This window comes from Ictidomys tridecemlineatus, chromosome 11 (assembly GCF_052094955.1).
Source record: "Ictidomys tridecemlineatus isolate mIctTri1 chromosome 11, mIctTri1.hap1, whole genome shotgun sequence".
Taxonomy (NCBI): Eukaryota; Metazoa; Chordata; class Mammalia; order Rodentia; family Sciuridae; genus Ictidomys; species Ictidomys tridecemlineatus.
Genome location: NC_135487.1, coordinates 119,121,566 through 119,139,720, shown reverse-complemented (window position 1 = coordinate 119,139,720; position 18,155 = coordinate 119,121,566). Strand labels below are relative to the sequence as shown.

The window sequence follows — 18,155 nt, the reverse complement described above, 5'->3', positions numbered from 1 at the left end:
AAAAGAGGCTGGGGGCAGAGCTGAGTGGTAGAATGCCCTCGGGTTCAATGCCCAGTGCACAAAGATGGTTTCATTCGATCCTGTGATACAACTAAGATCTGAAGCGTTGTTCCCCCAGCTACAATGGTGACCAAAGAAGGGAAGAACTCGGGTCACTCTCCATGAGCAGACTGGAGACAGGGAAGCCCAGGAATCTTGGCATGGATGTTGGAACAAAGATCAGAAGTAGCACAATCTACCTCTCAACTATGCAGACACATAGACAATCGTGTATCACTCTTCTTTTGTGTGTACTCTTTCCAGTCTGCCCAGGATGGTGGAACCAGCACTATTAGAGTTGGAACAACTTCAGGAATTTAAATGGAATGTTTATTTAAACCGTAAGAAAATGTTCGTAGGGTTGAGGATGTAGTCCTATGGTAGATCACTTGCCTACCGTATGCAAGGCCCTGGGTTCAATCACCAGCACCACAAAAAATATATATATATAAATAAGTAAAAACAACAAAATAAAAACATCACAGTATGATCATGTTGTTTTGGTGGAAAGAATGCATATGTATGTATCCATGGATGTGTGTTGAAAAACAATGATGAAATATAACATAAAATATTTACCAGAGATTTTTTTTTTTACAAAAAAAAAATTCATTGAGAATCTTTAAAGATGCTTCCACAAAAATACTTTGTCTCATCCCATGTAACCAGAGCTCCTGTCCTGGTTAAGAGCATGGTTGCTGATGAAGGTAAGATCCAGTGGCCTTGAAGTTTCACTCTTGAATTATTAGAAGAGTTCATAGTGAGTAAGTAGGAAGCCGGCAGCAGTGGGTACCATGACCATCCACCAACTTACAATCCAAGTTACTTCAGAGGATCTGACTGAAAGAGCAAAGAAACCCCAAACATTAAGGTGTCTTGGTTAATTCGTTGAGAAGGGGCAGGAGCACTGGGATATTGGCATGGAAAGTAGTAAATTAAAGAAAAAAGTTTCCTCCCTAAATCTAATCTCAGTGTGCCTGGGGCATCCTCTTCCTCTTAAGAGTTCAATCCCTCCAGATGTAAAGTGTAAAGCACACAGAAATCCTTTAAATATCACTAACTTAGCTGAATCCTGTGCTTGAAGTTTCCCGTGGCATAATGGGGCTGGAAAAGGCTGAGCCCTTATACTTGACAGCAAAGAGACTGGACAGAACTTCAGGCCTAGACAGGTGAGGCTGTAATGCTAGGCACAGCTGACTTCGGGGAAGGCTTTGTTCCTCCACCCCAATAACCATCTGTGCAAAAAGATGGAAGGAAAAAGGAAAGGGAGGGTTAGGGTCGTGGTTCAGCGGTAAGGCACTTGCCTAGCACATGTGAAGAACTGGGTTTGATCATCAGCACCACCTAAAAATGAAAATAATAAAGACATTGGGTCCGTCTACAACTAAAAATATTTTTAAAAAAGGAAAGGAAAAAGGATTTAAAAAGAAGGGAAAGAAAGGAAGGAGAAGTCATAAGAAAGAGGAGATGAATAGAAAAAATAGGAAAATGAGGTTAGGAGTACTTTCTAGGGTAATTTGGATGGCTAAAAAGGGATGAAACTGATTTAGCCCTTCCCTCACAATGGGCACATGATTGCTGTTATTCCTCTGCAAATGAGCAGCCATTCCATTCTATAAGGGACAGGACTGTGCCTCTTTCTTTTTTGGATCTCCACAGGTGGTATTGATATGAAAGTGGTGTTGGGATTGCCCAGCCAAATTGTGATCTCATGGTCAGACAGCGACCTGTCACACTGGGTCTGGGGTGGCAGAAGAGCAGGGCATCTTAGGACATGTTAAAAAGACAGGTCCAGTTAGCTGGAAAGAAGAAAGAAGAGCGGTCAGGTCCCATAGCCCACCTGTAAGAACAGAGTAATCAGTGGAGGGGAGACTGAGCCCAGGAAGATCACAAAAGCATAGGAACCAGGATCCCTGGGAATGAATGGATTATCATTCTTGTCTTTAGGAAGGACACAACTTGTCTGGGGATGTAGCTCAGTTGGTAGAGTGTTCACCTAGCTTGCACAAGGCCCTGGGTTCAATCCCCAGCACCACCACCATCAAAAAAAAAAAAAAAAAAAAAAAAAAGAAAAAAGAAAAAAAAAGACATAACTTGGAGAAGCTAAGTAATTCATTAATAGCTGAGGATCACAGGTGAACATCAGCACCACAGGTATGAGTTACTCTGGAAGAATATGTTTACAGGGGCTCAGGGATATCACTTTAGAGGCATGGAGGGTACGGGGCCCAGAGTGCTGGAGATTGTGATCTTATTAAGTTGTCTCCAGAATTGAAGGGAATGAACCTCATTCAGCCACTTTTCACTGAGGACTCATCCATCATGATGTGAGGTAGGTTCTATGTATTGTCTTGTTCCTTATCACATCATGAGGTGAGAACAATGATTTTATCTTCAAGAAAGACACAACTTGGGGGAAGCTAAGTGATTTGTTTATAGCTAGTAAATGGTAGTGTCAGGATTGACCTCAAGCGTGATCGACTCTAAAACCTACCAGCTCAGCTGTCCCTGGATAACACCTGGGGAGGCCTGAGCCACAGCCAGGAGTGATACTCCAGAGTGGGTCCTCTCCAGAGACACAGAGGAGTCCCTCTCCTGCTCACCTCCCTTTCCTTCTTGCCTTGAAGCTTTAGGCTCTTGCTTGACAATGCCTGGACAGCTTTCCATCTGTCCTCCCCGCTCACCCTTATGTTTCAGACTGTCCTACAGTTAGCCGGGCTTCAGACTGTGCATCATGAGAGTGGAGCCGGGGTGGGGAGCGTCAGAGATCTTACGCTAACTGCCCTTGGCATCCAAGGATGTTGAGCTTCACAAAAGTGAGGTGAACGAACTGAGAGGTGGAGGCAGAGTCCGGAGTAGAACCCAAGTCTCCCAGACACCTCCGGGGTTCTCTACCACATTCTGTGCCAGAGGGCTCAGTAGATCCCCCACCTTCCCTCATGAAAAAGACAACTGGTCACCCTGTGCCCATCTCAGCTCCTGGGGACATCATTTCTTACCTACAGTACAGGGCGGAATGAAGTAGACCGTATCGTTCTTGCTGCTTACAGGATTGCTGGCTTCGCAGGTGTAAAACCTGGACTGGTTTTGTGGATTAACAGAGACTTCAAGCACCTTTTTCTGGAACTCATGTGAAAAGGGCCCCGAGTCCCCATACCAAACATAGCTGGCTGACTCGTCCTCTATCACACACGACAAGTTCAGGTAACAATCGCCGTTTACTTCTTCTGTCTTCTCAATTTCTATGACGGGCTTAGGAACAGGGTCTGAAAATGAGGAGGATATTATGGGACAATGAATTGAGGCTTTTTTTTTCTTTTCTTTTTTTTTTTTTTTTTTACAGCAACGGTTTAGCCAACCATACAAAGTACAAGGGGAACCCGGGAGGGCTGGTGAGGGCCACAGGAGAAAAGCAGTGGAGAAGAGGGTCCTACAGAGGGAGCCAGTGAGCAACTTGGACCTCTGGAGGCTTCAGGGGCTACAACTTCTTGAGTTCTTCTGGCTCCAGCAGGGGGAGCCAGAGTCCATTAGATGCAGTCAGGAACACGCGGGGTGATGTCTGAGACAAAATGCCCAGCAGAGATCAGCTGGGGTCAGACCTGGGATCCCAACTGTCCCACATGTTCAGCCTGGTGGTGTGTGACACTGGATATTGAACTCAGGGTCTCTACCACTGAGCTACATACCCCCACCTCTTGTTGTTTATTTATTTATTTAATTTGGGGCTAGGGTCTCTACCACTGAGCTACATACCCCCACCTCTTGTTGTTTATTTATTTATTTAATTTGGGGCTAGGGTCTCTCTAAGTTGCTGAGGCTGGCCTTGAACTTGTGATCCTCCTGCCTCAGGCTCCCAAGTTGCTGGAATTACAGAGGGGTGCCACCATGCACTTTGGGCCCAATCTGTCCTTCCAAAATTCTCCAGTTCAGACTTTGGGAGAGTCCTGAGGTAAGGGATACCAACAAGCATGCGACTTTACACAACCACCCAGGGGAAATTCCATCAGTCCTCCCTGCTCACCCTTATGTTTCAGACTGTCCTACAATCAGCCAGGCTTCAGACTGTGTATCATGAGAGGCCTCTACAGAGCTACAGAGAATTTTCTGTAACCCCCGGCATGTGTCAGTGGTGTCTGGTCTATAAACTCTTATCTCAGTGTTTGCCACATAGCAGGGTTGGATAGGTGGATGGATGAAGAGATAGATGGATGGATGGATGAAGCAGTTTTGGAGACAAAAAACAAAACACTAGCTTTGAAGTAAGGCCAGCCTGGGTCCTGGACGTGACTCTGGTGGAGTGACACTGAGTAATGGAGTTAACTCCCTTGAGCTCATCTGTAAAGTGACTCAACCTCATGTCACCAGTGTCAGTGACAACACGTGCTCTGGTCCATGGAGAAGTGCTTTTCACAGCGTGTGAATATTGCACACATGCTAAAGGTCCTATTAGTATCACTCTGCTGTCTTGCTGCCAGATGTGGTGAGAGGTAATCCCTGCATCTGGTCCTGCAGAATCAGTGCAGGTCAGACCCCATAGGATTAAAATGTGGCAGAGAATTTACCCGGACCCGAGCTTGTCTCTGGGTTGTATGTGTGAGGACAATATAGAAACTACCAATTTGGCCCCCTGCACTCAAATTTCACTCCTCCACAGAGCCCTCTTGGGTTGCAGGACTTCCCCCTACAGGCTACACTGAGCAATCTGTATACCGAGCGTTTACACCATTTCCTGTGTTCTAGCCTCCCCACTCAGACTCCTTCCTCATTTCCTCCCACAAACAGCACAGCTCTGGGCAGCCAGGGTGGTCTGGATCCAGCCCCCTGAGAGTGATCATGGACACCTGGGCTGAACGGAAAGATGACTTCTTTTTGCTAATCACACCCTGGGGATCTCACCTTCAGACAGAGTGTGCTGGAGCTAAACCATTTGTGATTTTGTAGGAACTCTGAAAATTTGCAATTTCTTCAAAAATTTTTGAAAAACTTTAGTCACTTGGAATCAGCTGAGTGTGGGAAGGAGCGGGGGATGTTGACATCACAAAAATTACAGAGTTTGGTAAATGGTACATACAGGGGCCTTTAATTTTTGTTTATTCTGTGTCCTTGGCTGGTTTACCCAAAACACCACGGTAAGAGACTTTCCCCTCCCAAGGACCTCCTGAATTTTCAAGCCATATGAGATGGAGGCAGTGAATGAGAGGGGAATGTGGCCTCTTAGATCTGGGGGAACCACTGGGCTGGTGGGACATGACTATATACAACACTCCTCATCTGCACTATGTCAGCAGTAAAAAGTTTTTTTTTTTTTTTTTAATTTCTCATTATCCATTTTGATCCTTATAACACTCTAAAAGGATGATATAACTGTCATCATAATATGATGAGGAGCCAAGGCTCTGTATGAATATCCCCTTGGATATGGGTGAGGCCCCTCTTCTGCAATAATTGCCCACTCCACGCCATGGACGCCCCATGAGAACCACATTTCTACATCAGATACACAGACACGTAGATCAAAAACACAGACCCAAATCAAGCTGGATAAATCAGCTTTTCTCTCATTAAATTGACTGAGAATTTAAACCCAGGGTTTTTTTTTTTAAAAAAAAAAGTCTAAACTTTGATAAGTCAGGTTAATGGCAGGAATCCATAGGCACAGCCATAGACTCCTGAACTTGGGGAATCTGGGCTGACACTGTTCTCAATCTTCCTCCTCTTCTGTCCTACTTGACTCAGTTACACTGCTTTAAATAGATCTGGTTTCTTAAAATAACTTCTCCTTTCTTAAGGGACAGAGAATTGGTTTCTCTAACTTAACCATGAAAAGGATCTTACCTAATATGGGCACAGAGATATTAAGATAATTTTCCAAAGTCACAAAGCTAGTAACCGACCTGAGATTATGCATAAGTGTATATATATATATATATATATATATATATATATATATGTACAGTATGATAATTTGATACCTGTGTGAAACATGTAATGATCAAAGCAGATAATTAGCATCCATCTTCTCAAATACTGGTCATTTCTATATGTTTGGGAAACTCTGAACTCTAGTTATTTTGAAATATTTCATAAGTTGTTGTAGACTCCAGTTACCCTACTTAGCTGTATGACGCTAGGGCTCATTCCTCTTATTTAACAATATTTTGGCATTTATTATCAACCTCTCTCTATCTCTTCTCTCCCTGCCCTTTCTAACATCCAAGGGCCACTATTCCACTCTTTCTTTTTTCTTTCTTTCTGTGTGTGTGTGTGTGTGTGTGCGTGCACACGCATGCACGCACGCTGGGGATCGAACCCAGGGCATCACACATGCTAGGCAAGCGCTCACCACTGAGCCAAATCCCCAGCCCTCTATCCTCTGCTTCTATGAGATCAACACTTGCTGCCCTCCAGTGCTGGGGACCAAACCCAAGGGCGTTTTACATCCAAGGTCACATTCCTAGCCCTTTTTATTTTTTTGTTTTGAGAAAGTGTCTCACTGTGTTGCCCACACTGGCCTTGGATTTGTGATCTTACTGCCTCAGGCTCCCAAATTGCTGGGATTACAGGCACGCACCACCATACTAAGATGAGTGAGAGCATGTGGTATTTCTCTTTCTGTGCCTGGCTTATTTCACTTAACCAGAGTTTGAATCCAGATCTGTCTCAGTTCTTATTGTCCATACACTGGTTAGCTTGGAGCTATAAGTGGAAGTTTTTGTTATACTCATTCTGATAGGTAAGAGACTCTCCATTATAGTTCCTGTTCTGTCCTTCAGCTCTTATATATTTTTACATGGGTCTCATGAAGTCCAAGTTGAGAGATATAAATTAAGACGAGTTCAGAATAGATTGGGGTGGATTATAGGAAAAGGTGAAGGAAATAGGAAATAACCTACTGTTTTCTTTCTCTTAGGTTCACTCCAGATTTTTTTTTAAATTTTGGGGTACCAGGAATTGAACCCAGAAGCACTTTACCACTGAGCTCTGTCCCAGTCCTTTTTATTTTTAATTGTTAGATTTTGAGACAAGATCAAAGTGGCTTAGCATCTCACCAAACTGCTGAGGCTGGCTTTGAACTTGTGATCCCCTCCTGTCTCAGCCTCCTGAGTCACTGGGATTACAGGTGTGTGCCACCATGCCAGGCTCAGGTGAGGTTTTAAATATCCTATGGCCACCAATTTTAGGGCTTGCTGGTTCAGGCTTACCCCCAAGTAGAACTGGCTCTGGGAGGACATGAATTCAGCCTTCCCTGAGGTTTTTTTCTTCTCTTTGTCCCGGAAAGCATCACCATGACTCTCAGGAAGTCTCCCCGAGGTTTACGGAAGTAGGAACTTGCCCCGGTTCCCACAACTCACCAAGTACCTGCAGGGGTATCTTCAATTCCTGCTCTTTGCCATCGTCTTTCGATACTCTTAAGATGTAGGTACTGCTGTCCTCTTTCTGTACTTGATGGATGTGCAGATGCGCGGGACTTTGAGGATCCAGGCGGATTCTGAGCTTCAGTGGAGAATTGTAGTAGGTAGGAGGGGACGACACATACCATTCTACAATCTTTTGTTGGGGGTTGTAAAACCAAATTAGTTGCTTGTAGTTACCCAGTACATCTTCGGGGACTTGCAGACTCACATTGCTGCCAGAGACCACCGTCTTTGCAGACATTGAAGGATCTGCCAATGAAAACCAGAGACGCACCTTGGAGGAAGCAGTACCCCCCAGGCTTTCGCTTGGGCTGGTGGACCACGGAAGAAGGAAGGAATTTCTGCTTGGGGGATAATGAGTATGATTTTTGTCAAAGGTACTCGACCCAGAATCAGGAATCCAGTGGCAGTTGCGGCTTGAGATGCTGAGTTGGCCTTGGGTCCCTCCCTCCCTTTCATACCAGTAAATTTTCAAATAAATTGACGAAAAATCACATCCCTTCTTTGGGTTTGGGTTTCGTGTCAGTTCAACCTAGTTCAATAAGCATTATGTTCGTCTCTAGAGGTGTAGACATAAGCAATACATGTTTCTATCCTGAAAGATTTAACACCCTTCAGGATAGACCCCCAAACCAATTATCCTGATGTGTAAATATCTTTGGATACGACAACAAAGATAAATACAAAGTGTTAGGGAATCTGCCCCTGTCCAGGGAGTAGGGGTAGAGGATGGAGGAAATCCTAGGGAAGTCTCTTTTGGAGAAGATGACCACAAGGATGAGTCAAAGAACGTTTAAAAGGCAATATTTGTCGAGTACCATGCATTGGGCACTGTTTGAGGCATCTGGGATACATCAATGAATTAAACAGCAAAGATCCTTAAGCTAGCATTAGAACAAGCAATACATACGATAACTGAATACATTATACAGTATATGGTAGGTGGTAGTAGTTTTTATAACAAAAGAGGAACCTAGAATAGAGTAAGGGGAGCTACGAGTGCTAGTAGAGGTTGGGAGGGGAGATGTCACTTACTAGATGATGAGTAGGTCACATCTGAGCAGAGACTTAAAGAAGGAGAGAGAAAACCAGGCAGACATCTGGGCTAAGAGTAAAATAGGTAGAGGGAAGAGCTACAGCCAAGGCCCTGTGGTGGTGGTGGTGGTGATGGGGTGTCTGCCATATTTAAACAACAGCAAGGGGGTCAGAATAGAAGGTACAGAATGAGCCAGGGGGATTGGGTGTTGAGACAGTCACAGGGAAAGTTGGAATTGGGTAGAGTGGATAAAGATATTTTCATTTTATTGATAATATTTTGCTCTGTTTTTTTTAAAATTCCCTGTAAAAGTGGCTTATATATCATATGGCATTTAATTTATTTTGAAGTAAGTTATTAGATGGTAAGAAAGTGGAGACCATTTATGCCAACTATATTTGACAACATTTGGATGGAGGCAGAATTACTGTGAAAGGGATGAAACAGAAGCTTTGGGGTCTCTTGTCTGGCCCTAGAGGGGCCCTAACAGTGTATTCATGTCTTTATAAACAGAAATAATTGGACCACTCCCTGTTTCCAGTCTTTTTTCGCCACATTTTTACTTGTGCTGGGTGGTGTCGTGCTTGTAGTTATTTGGAATCGGGCTAAGGGGAACTAGAACTGGGGGATGTTTTGTCTGAACTCCGTGGGGTATATTTGTGTGGTTCAGACCGTTGTGTGCAAGGTCACTGCCAGCTACGCTGATGAAGGAAGAAGTGGCACAGAGGAACATTGCGGCTGGGCCCTGCCCTGCTTCCTGTGCCAGGCCAGCTGGCAGACCCTACAAGGGAAGTAGAGGAAAGACCAGGATTGACGTGATCAATAGCCAGAGCTCTTCTGTGGCAAAGTGTTATAGAAACATGAAGTCACTTAACTAATTAAAATTATAATGCCATTTTTTCTGGTTTTTTGTGATTTATGACATATTTGTCCATTTTAAAAAATTTGTCGTTTGTTGGAATTTATTTATTTTTTTTCATTCAAACTGAATTGGTTTTTGTTCCCAAATGTATTTACAGTTTTGTTAATATTTTTTTTTCACAAGGATACTCCAGATTATGTAAGATTTAGGTTCTACAGGAGGAAGAAAAGATGATAGCTAATGGGTGGAAGGTGAAGGGAGGTCTGAAAAAAGAGGAATGAAAATTATGTATATGAAGTCTGGGAAAGAGCTGCAAAGCAGTCTGGGAAAGAGTTGCAAAGCAGTCTGGGAAAGAGCTGCAAAGCAGTCTGGGAAGGAGCTGCAAAGCAGTCTGGGAAGGAGCTGCAAAAACAAACATTAAAGGTAGATAAAAGGAGGAACACTTCCTACATCATTCTGTTATCGTACACCATCACACAGACACTTAGTCATCTCATTCAACAACGTATATACCTAGCTGTTCACTTCCCACATGTCTGTCATTTCCAAAAATATCTTCTTCAACCACTAAAAGATAAAAATATCTGTGTCCCAGGGCTTTGAAGATGCATTCCTCCTTCATTTCTGGATCCATTCATCCTTCCAATTATCCATCTGTCAATTCATCAGACTTTCATTGGATGCCTACCCTGTCCTGGTACCTAGGCACACACAGGTAGGCATTCATTCCCACAGTGCTTCTGATTGGTCCAGTCCTCTGACAGAATTGATTCAGTCCAAACAACAGTCATTGCACAACCACAGTGTGCCTGGCGCTGTGCTCTGATATCAGCAATGCAGATGGAGGTTCTGGCCTCTTACACCATACAGTCTAAAAAGTCATTCTCTCAAGGATTTTTAAATCACTAGACATGTCTTCCAGACTCTCATTATTGCCTCCATGGACAAAATTCCCACTCCCCACCCTCATTGAGAACTCTGGCCTAGGTCATCTATGTCAAACTCTACAAGAAGTCTCGGACATATGCTCAGGAGATGGAATGTTTCAAGGTCTGACATCGTGACAAATAGTCAGCATTCATTTCAATGTCATGAGTGCTGAGATGCAAACATGTGTGGGATGTTGCATCTTCCATCTCTCCGTGGCTAACAGTTCTAGAAAGGCTGACTTAGTGATTGGCTGTGACTTCTTACTGAGAAATAAGAAACTGGTAATTGGTGATTGAATTCTTCCTTTGCCTTCCTAACAATTTTGTCTTTTAAATGGTAGGTGAAGCAATCTTAAAGGAAAGAAGAAAAATAAATCCTACTTTCTGATTGAATGGAAACAGAATAAAGCAGTTGGTGATGTGTCTGGATGCTTAGGATGAAAGTTATAATGTTGACCTGCAACTTTTAGTAGCAACAGAAGCAGCTCCTGACTGTGCCCAACCCCTGCTTCTGGTCTGTATGGAAGTAGAATTATAAGAGGCTAAACTGTGGAACCAACCTAGATGTCCTTCAGTATATAGATGAATGAATAAAAAAAATGTGGCATATACCAACCTAGATGTCCTTCAGTATATAGATGAATGAATTAAAAAAAATGTGGCATATATAGACAATGGAATTTTACTCAGCAATAAAAGAGAATAAAATCATGGCATTTGCAGGTAAATGGATGGAGGTGGAGCAGATAATGTTAAGTGAAGTTAGCCAATCCCCAAAAAACCAAATGTCGAATGCTTTCTCTGATATAAGGAGGCTGATCCATAGTCAGGTACGGAGAGGGAGCACGGGAGGAATAGAGGAACTCTAGATAGGGCAGAGGGATGGGAGGGGAAGGGAGGGAGCAGGGGGTTAGAAAGGATGGTGGAAGGTGATGGACATCGTTATCCAAAGTACATGTATGAAGACACGAATTGGTGTGAACATACTTTGATACAACAAGAGATATGAAAAATCATGCTCTATATGTGTAATATGAATTGTAATGCATTCCACTGTCATATATAAATAAAAAAATAATAAAGAAAAAAGAAGCCTTAATCTTGTAACAGAAAAACTACCCAGGAAAGAGAAGGGGATGCTAAACAGCAAGTTTTAATTACTCTAGATACAAGTCTTGTGTTTCTAGTGAAACTTTAAGAAAGAAAAAAAAAAAGAGGTGAATCCTAAAGATATTGATGTGGCATTATCTGGAGCTCTCTAGTGATATCAGATATTTAAAAATTCTTTCAAACCCTTTTAGGAAGCAAGTTGTCAATGGCTATCAAGACCCTAGATTTGTGACTTGGGTGACAAAATAATCAGGCTGCTATTTCCTGAGAGAGGTGATATAATGAGTTTAATGGGTGTTATTGCAATGGAATATAAAAGTAAGGAAGGAGAAATCAGAGAAATGAGCAATTCTTTCAAGACATTTCTGTGTGAAAGGGAAGGATAATATAGAGCATTGAGTAAAGGACATTGCATGGAAGGTAAGATCATTTTGTTTTGTTTTGTTTTGTTTTGCTTTGTAGGAAAGGAAATGCCTTGAGCTAAGACGGTCATGGGATAAAGCCAGTGGCGGGAGAGGCCTGCAGGAAAAGGAGGGGACAGATAGGCCCATGAGAGAGTTTCTGGTCTCTCATGGACCAGAGCAGCCACAGAGAAATTTTAAGCAGAAGAGTGAAATACACAGTCAGTTTAGAAAATGAATACCAATGACAGTGTGTAGAATAATCTAGAAAGAATGGAGTCAAAGGGAAGTCAAGACAGATGGTCATTGTGGTATTGGTTCTAAAAGAAAATGAATGGCTGGCCATTGGGATGATGGAATGGGACCTATTTAAGAGGTATTTTTGAAGGTGGAACTAATAGAATTAATTCATTGGATGTGAGAAGCAAGGGAAAGGAAGGTATTGGGAATAACTCCCAGAATTCTGGCTCAAGCAACCAGAGGCCAGAGCTTCTCAGGGCTCAGCACACCATGGAAGACACAGATCTTGTTTGGAGAGTGGGGAGACCTTATCCTCTGAGGGAAAAGGGAGGAAAGAAGATAGTCGAGAAGTTTCCAGTTTGGAAATGGTGGACAGAAAGCTGAAGGGCTTTCTGCCTAATAATCTCTAAGCCACTTCCTCCTCCAGCAAAGAGGCAAGTTCTTTGCTACGGAGGCACAAGACAGAGGTCAGATACTTTGAAGATGGGGGTGAAAGTTTGAAGTGGCCACTGTGAGAAATAAGAGAGAGACTTGATCAGGGCCAGCAGGACGAGTGTGAAAGCCCAGCTCAGCTGAAAGAAGGACTCCATCTCCTTCTGTCCATCCACCTCTGCAGACACAGTAGGTACGTCACTTATCCACTGTTCCCTTATCTACAGAGTGAGCACTCACTACAGGCCAGCCTCCCGGCACATATAATAGGTAGATATAGCTCTTTCCCTTAGGAACTTCTACTCAAGTGAACAGAGGGAATAAGGTGATTCCACCATTGCTGAGAAGAGTTAGGATGAGGAAAATGCAGGCCTCTAAGGAGCACATAAAAGAAAAACATCACTGGAGTTTGGGGGTCAGGAACGACTTCTGTAGAAGTGAATTAGCATCCACAGGATTAAGCCAGGGAAAGGATAAGAGCCTGCAATAGTAGGTGTTCCAACCAGAGGAGGAAAGGAAAAAAGTCTCAAATGCTTAAAGACCACAAAAGCAAGACTCATTGAAAGAGTTGACTAGGTGAGGGCAGGAGGCAGCTGTATTATGATGTGTGAGTTTTATACTCAAGAGTTTCTGCTCTCTCATGGACCAGAGCAGTCACAGAGAAGTTTAAGCACAAGAGTGAAATAAACAGTCAGTTTAGAAAACGAATACCAATGACAGTATGTAGAATAAGCTAGAAAAAAATGGAGTCAAAGGGAAGTCAAGACAGATGGTCATTGTGGTATTGGTTCTAAAAGAAAATGAATGGCTGGCCATTGGGATGATGGAATGGGACCTATTTAAGAGGTATTTTTGAAGGTGGAACTAACAGAATTAATTCATTGGATGTGAGAAGCAAGGGAAAGGAAGGTATTGAGAATAACTTCTAGAATTCTGGCTCAAGCAACCAAAGGTAAGGAATGGTGGAAGAGCAGTAAGTTTGATTATAGCAGTGTTTTTAAAATTCTAATTTTTTTTTTTTTTTTTTACAATCCTCCCATCAATAGATAGGGTTTGCATTCTCTCTCTCTGAGTCCGGATTGGCTTTGATAGCTGCATCAATGAACTGAATATAGAACTCTGACTTGCAAAACTAGATTACAAAAGACCATGCAGCCAGGTGCAGTGGCGCATGCCTTTAATCCTAGTGACTCGGGAGGCTGAGGCAGGAGGATCGCAAGTTTGAGGCCAGTCTCAGCAATTTAGTGAGACCTTGTCTCAAAATATAAAATGAAAAGGGCTGGAGATGTAGCTCAGTGGTGAAGCTCCCCTGGATTCAATCCCCATACCACTAAAAGAAAAAGAAAAAAAAAGAATGAGAGAGAGAGAGAGAGAGAGAGAGAGAGAGAGAGAGAGAGAGAGAGAGAGAGAGACCATGTAGTGTTTGCCTGTTTCTCTTGGAACACACTCTAGGTGGTTCAGCTGGGTGGTGACAGGTGGTGACACCAGTCATGTGAATGAAGATGCCTTTGAGGTGCCCCTATGACAACCAGGATCTTTCTGCAAATATAGGAGAGGTCCTATGTGAGAAGCGCTGAGCACAGTTTGCCCATAGATTTGTGGACAAAATAAATAATTGTGATTTTCTTATTTTTATTTTTTGCAATATTGGGGATTAAACCCAGGGTGCTTTGCCAGTGAGCTACACCCCCAGCCTCTTTTATTTTTTATTTTGAGACAAGGTCTCACTAAGTTATTGAGGCTGGCCTCTGGTTGCTTGAGCCAGAATTCTAGGAGTTATTCTCAATACCTTTCTTTCCCTTGCTCCTCACATCCAATAAATGAATTCTATTCAAACTGTGTGTGTGTGTGTGACAAATGCAGTTTCATTCCCCATCCCCCACACTAAACCAAACTACATCTTCAGCTCTTTTATTTTGTTTTCTGAGACAGAATCTTACTACGTTGCCTAGGCTGGTCTCTAACTTGTGATCCTCCTGCCTCAGCCTCTCGGTAGCTGAGGTTACAGGTATGAACCACCAATCCTGGCTGCAATTTCACATTCTTTATATTATTTGATCTTGATAGCGACCTCTCAAAGAAATGGGAAGCATGCTATTATACCCATCATAGAGTTGAAGAAGCTGAGGCTGAAGCTTTATATTTTACAGAAAAATCCCATAGTGTAGAACCCAGATAGAACATAGTTTTTCCAACTTCCATTATAGTGCGGTTTGTACTGCATCTTGCTAAGTGCTGGGGGAAGAAAAAAAAAAAGTCCTCCAGCAGTGGAGGATACCCTGAATCAGAGAGCTTGCCTTGAAATTAGAGAGCTGAGAAACTCCTCTAAGTCTGAGGAGATCTGAGAGTGCTTCTCAGAGAAGAAGAAAACTACTTACTTCCTCTGGAATATAGAGATGTGTAGTCTAAAAGGAAGTTCTTTGAAGCAATTCATTCATTTATCGAACAATTATTTATTGAGCACTTGCTATATTCCAGACACTGTGCCAAGTTCAACAGCATTAACACCGAACACGATTCCTATCTTCATGAGGCTCAAGAAAAGAGAACCAAACAAGCAATTCACAAACCATAATCTGGAATCTAAGGTTTTCAGGAAGAAATCATATGAAAATGGAAGCCAAAAGGGCAGGAAGAGAAGAGGGTGCAGAGAATTCTAGGTTGAACAAAAAGCTCAGAACTAAAAGGGAAGCCAACTTTTTTTAAGGCATACAGAAAGATTAAGGTCAGCCTGAGTGTGTTTATTAGGACTAAAGTCAGAGAGTAGGGATCAGATGATCATCCCTAGGCATATTCTATGCGCAAAAGGATTTAGACTCATTGGCCTTTATCAAGATTCCCTGGGCTTAATCTCAGGAAAGCCTAATCATATGGACACAGTTTGGAAGTTAGATCTGTGTGTCCTTGGAGAATTTCTTAATTTCTCTGAAATATAGCGTTCTCATCTGGAAAACGTAGACAATGATCATCACCTACAAATTTCTTACGGAAACTAAATGGAATAACATTAAAAATGCCTACTGTAATGCCTGACACTCAGTAAGTATTCGATGTTAGTTTTAATTACTCTAAATTAGGGAAATGTAGGATGCTAACCTAATCAAAACCCATGCTATCCGTTTGTTAGGAAGTGACAATTGCTATAACAAAAAAGAAAACTTAGAGAGGAATCCAAATAGGCAAATGGGGTATAGGAGACTGGATCCAAGGCCCTCGGGTGTGGGGGGATGTCTGCCATATTTAAACCCAGCAGGGAGGCCAGGGCGAGTGGCATGGAGTCAACAAAGGGAATGGATATCAGGAGGGAGACACAGTCAGAGAGAGGCCTGGGCCTGGCAGACACAAAGGTGTGTATGTAGACCCCGAGGTAAAAGAGAGGGCACCTCTTTCAAGACAAACAGCAAAATTAAATTTAGAGATTAAGAAATTCTCCTAAAGCCGAAGATTGGGATCTAAACTTGGATGGCCAGGAAGGGCCTGAAGGAAGGAGCACGATTAGAATCCTGATAAAGACCGATGTATGGAAATTCCTTTAGGACTTTAGAATCAGAGGTCATCTGTACATTTGGACTCAAGGAGAATAAATGACCAGGAAGAAGGTCCAACATGGAAAAGTCAGACAATGTCTAACTGTCAGGGCGTGTTTAACCAAAGAGAGTTCTGAAACACTCCAGTTCTCCTGCTAGTGTGGATCCCAGCAGTTGGATTAATACTTCATGACAGTCCCCACTCCAGAGCCCATGCCAGTGTCCGATACACTGAGTCAGCCCCAAGGGGTCCATGTAATTACAAAAGGCCCTGAATATCGTATGTCCCTAGGTTTACAGAGAGAGTCACGAGAACCAGACCAGATCCAAAAGATTGCCCCCGCATCCCCCCGTGCCCAGAAAGCCTTGTATGAGGGACTGACTAGATTTTCTCCAGGTATTACTAACTCTTCTTCCAAAAAGTTGCATACCTTCCTAATTTTAGGATGCTTGTTGAACCTCTCCACGCTGTTCATTGTTCTCATTTTTATGCATCATGGTGAGCACTAAAAACCTTTAAATGAAAACAACAACAACAACAACAACAACAAAACCCCTGAGATGCTAATGGGTGAAATAGCCAGAAAGACAGAAGCTTAACTCCTTCTTTGTGGCCCGGGAATTCCAGCACTAGAGGAAGAAAGATGGTCTGGAAGTGGTAACTGGGGATCCTGACCCTGAGCACACGAGGTGGTGAGCTTCAGCAGTCCTGACTTTTGTACGGCTTCCCGTGGCCTCAGGTCCTATTTTGGAATCACACCTAAGGCAGAGAGTTGGAGCCTGATTCTCCAAAGCTAAGGAAGTCTCCCCAACCTTCTACGGGTACAGGAACTGCCTGTTGCCTCAAAGACCAGACCCCACTTGCAGGGCTGAGCCGCCTCCCATCTCTCCTTTCCCGTCTGACCATGCTTTTGGTGCCGAGTCACAGGCAGTTGGTGGAAAGTACCTTGCATACTGGTCACCAGAAGAGACAACAGCAGTAACAGCCCTGGAGCCGGCCACCAGTTCCATCGCCGGGAGCGCACAGTACATTCCATCGATTTGCAGGATTGCTGGAGACCGCCAAGAGCCGGGCTAGAAAGAGACCAAAGGTGGAAAGGCAACTCAAAAAGCAAGGTTAGAGGAAAATACCCAATGAACTTTTCTCCACACCCAGTACACTTGCGGCAGAGGAGGGGCGGACGAAAGAAGAACAGGAAGTTTATGAGGTTTTTCATTTGAAAGCACCATGGCAACAGAATAAAAAAATTTTTAAAAATATGGTATTAGTGCTTTTCTAGCGGGGAGAAGATTCAGAGCTTCTACTAGGTTCTCAGAGGGGTCAACGCTCAAAAGAAATGAAGGATGGTGATAAGTTCCCAGGAAGAAATCACTTTGATTAAATCAGGGGACGATACAAAGCAGATGCCTATCCAAGCATGATTAGGTCTCATTCGGAACAGAAAGTTAGACAATAACTGCCGCACCTGCCACCCCCAACTCTTCTGACCTTGCGATAAATTCACTTGGACCCTTTACATTGGCCTATCCACCGAACATTAGTGGAAGATTTCTTGGCCTGAGAGAATGGACTGCCCGCCTTTGTGGTCTGAGAAGTTTCAAACCCATTTCTCATTTCAATTCATTGAACCTAAATGGACGTTGAGAGGACACTTTGGGGGAACTCATGAGAAAAGCCACCGTCCCTGATAGAGCGTATTTGTAGTCATTTCAGAACCGGGGATGTTTTCTAATTCTCAAAATAGAGGTGGCCAATACAATGTGGCTATCCTCTCTCAATCTGGAAGCAGTCACCTCTCAAAGAATCAGCAGAGGGGAAACCGGGTCAACTCAGTACCCGAAGCTGTGTACGTACGACACCTTGGATTCCTGCGAGGTGGCCAGGGAAGAGGTCATTACCTGTACCTTATTGAAACTCAGGGTCAGACTTGCCCAAGGTCCTGCTTTAGCTAGATTTTCTCCCAGTACGGGAGAGAGCCAGTCTTTGGACTAGAAGAGAAGACGTGACTGAAGTGAGCAAGACTGAAGCAGAACTCTGTGGTGAGATCTTAAAGCCAACCATTAAAAGGAACTGAGAGGGAGGAGGAAGAGGAGGAGGAGGAGGGTGGTGGTGGTTATGTGAGGGGGGGCAGGTCAAAGGCAGAAGTCAACTGTGGGCGTGCCC

General features: G+C 43.4%; 1 protein-coding gene across 2 annotated transcripts; it reads right to left on the bottom strand.

Annotated features, from left to right (window-relative positions):
* Positions 1 to 351: 351 nt before the first annotated feature.
* Cd48 (CD48 molecule) lies at positions 352 to 17,165 on the bottom strand. 2 transcript variants are annotated; one of them, XM_013364790.4, is made up of 4 exons: positions 16,938 to 17,165; positions 7,392 to 7,703; positions 3,039 to 3,305; positions 352 to 879 (listed from the first exon to the last, which is right to left on the bottom strand). In XM_013364790.4, the coding sequence occupies exons 1-4, from the start codon at positions 17,026 to 17,028 to the stop codon at positions 785 to 787; spliced, it is 765 nt and encodes a 254-aa protein (XP_013220244.3). In that variant the 5' UTR covers positions 17,029 to 17,165; the 3' UTR covers positions 352 to 784. The 2 variants fall into 2 exon arrangements, with proteins under 2 accessions (XP_013220244.3, XP_077883312.1); XM_078027186.1 differs by lacking the exon at positions 16,938 to 17,165 and adding an exon at positions 16,423 to 16,525.
* Positions 17,166 to 18,155: the final 990 nt, after the last annotated feature.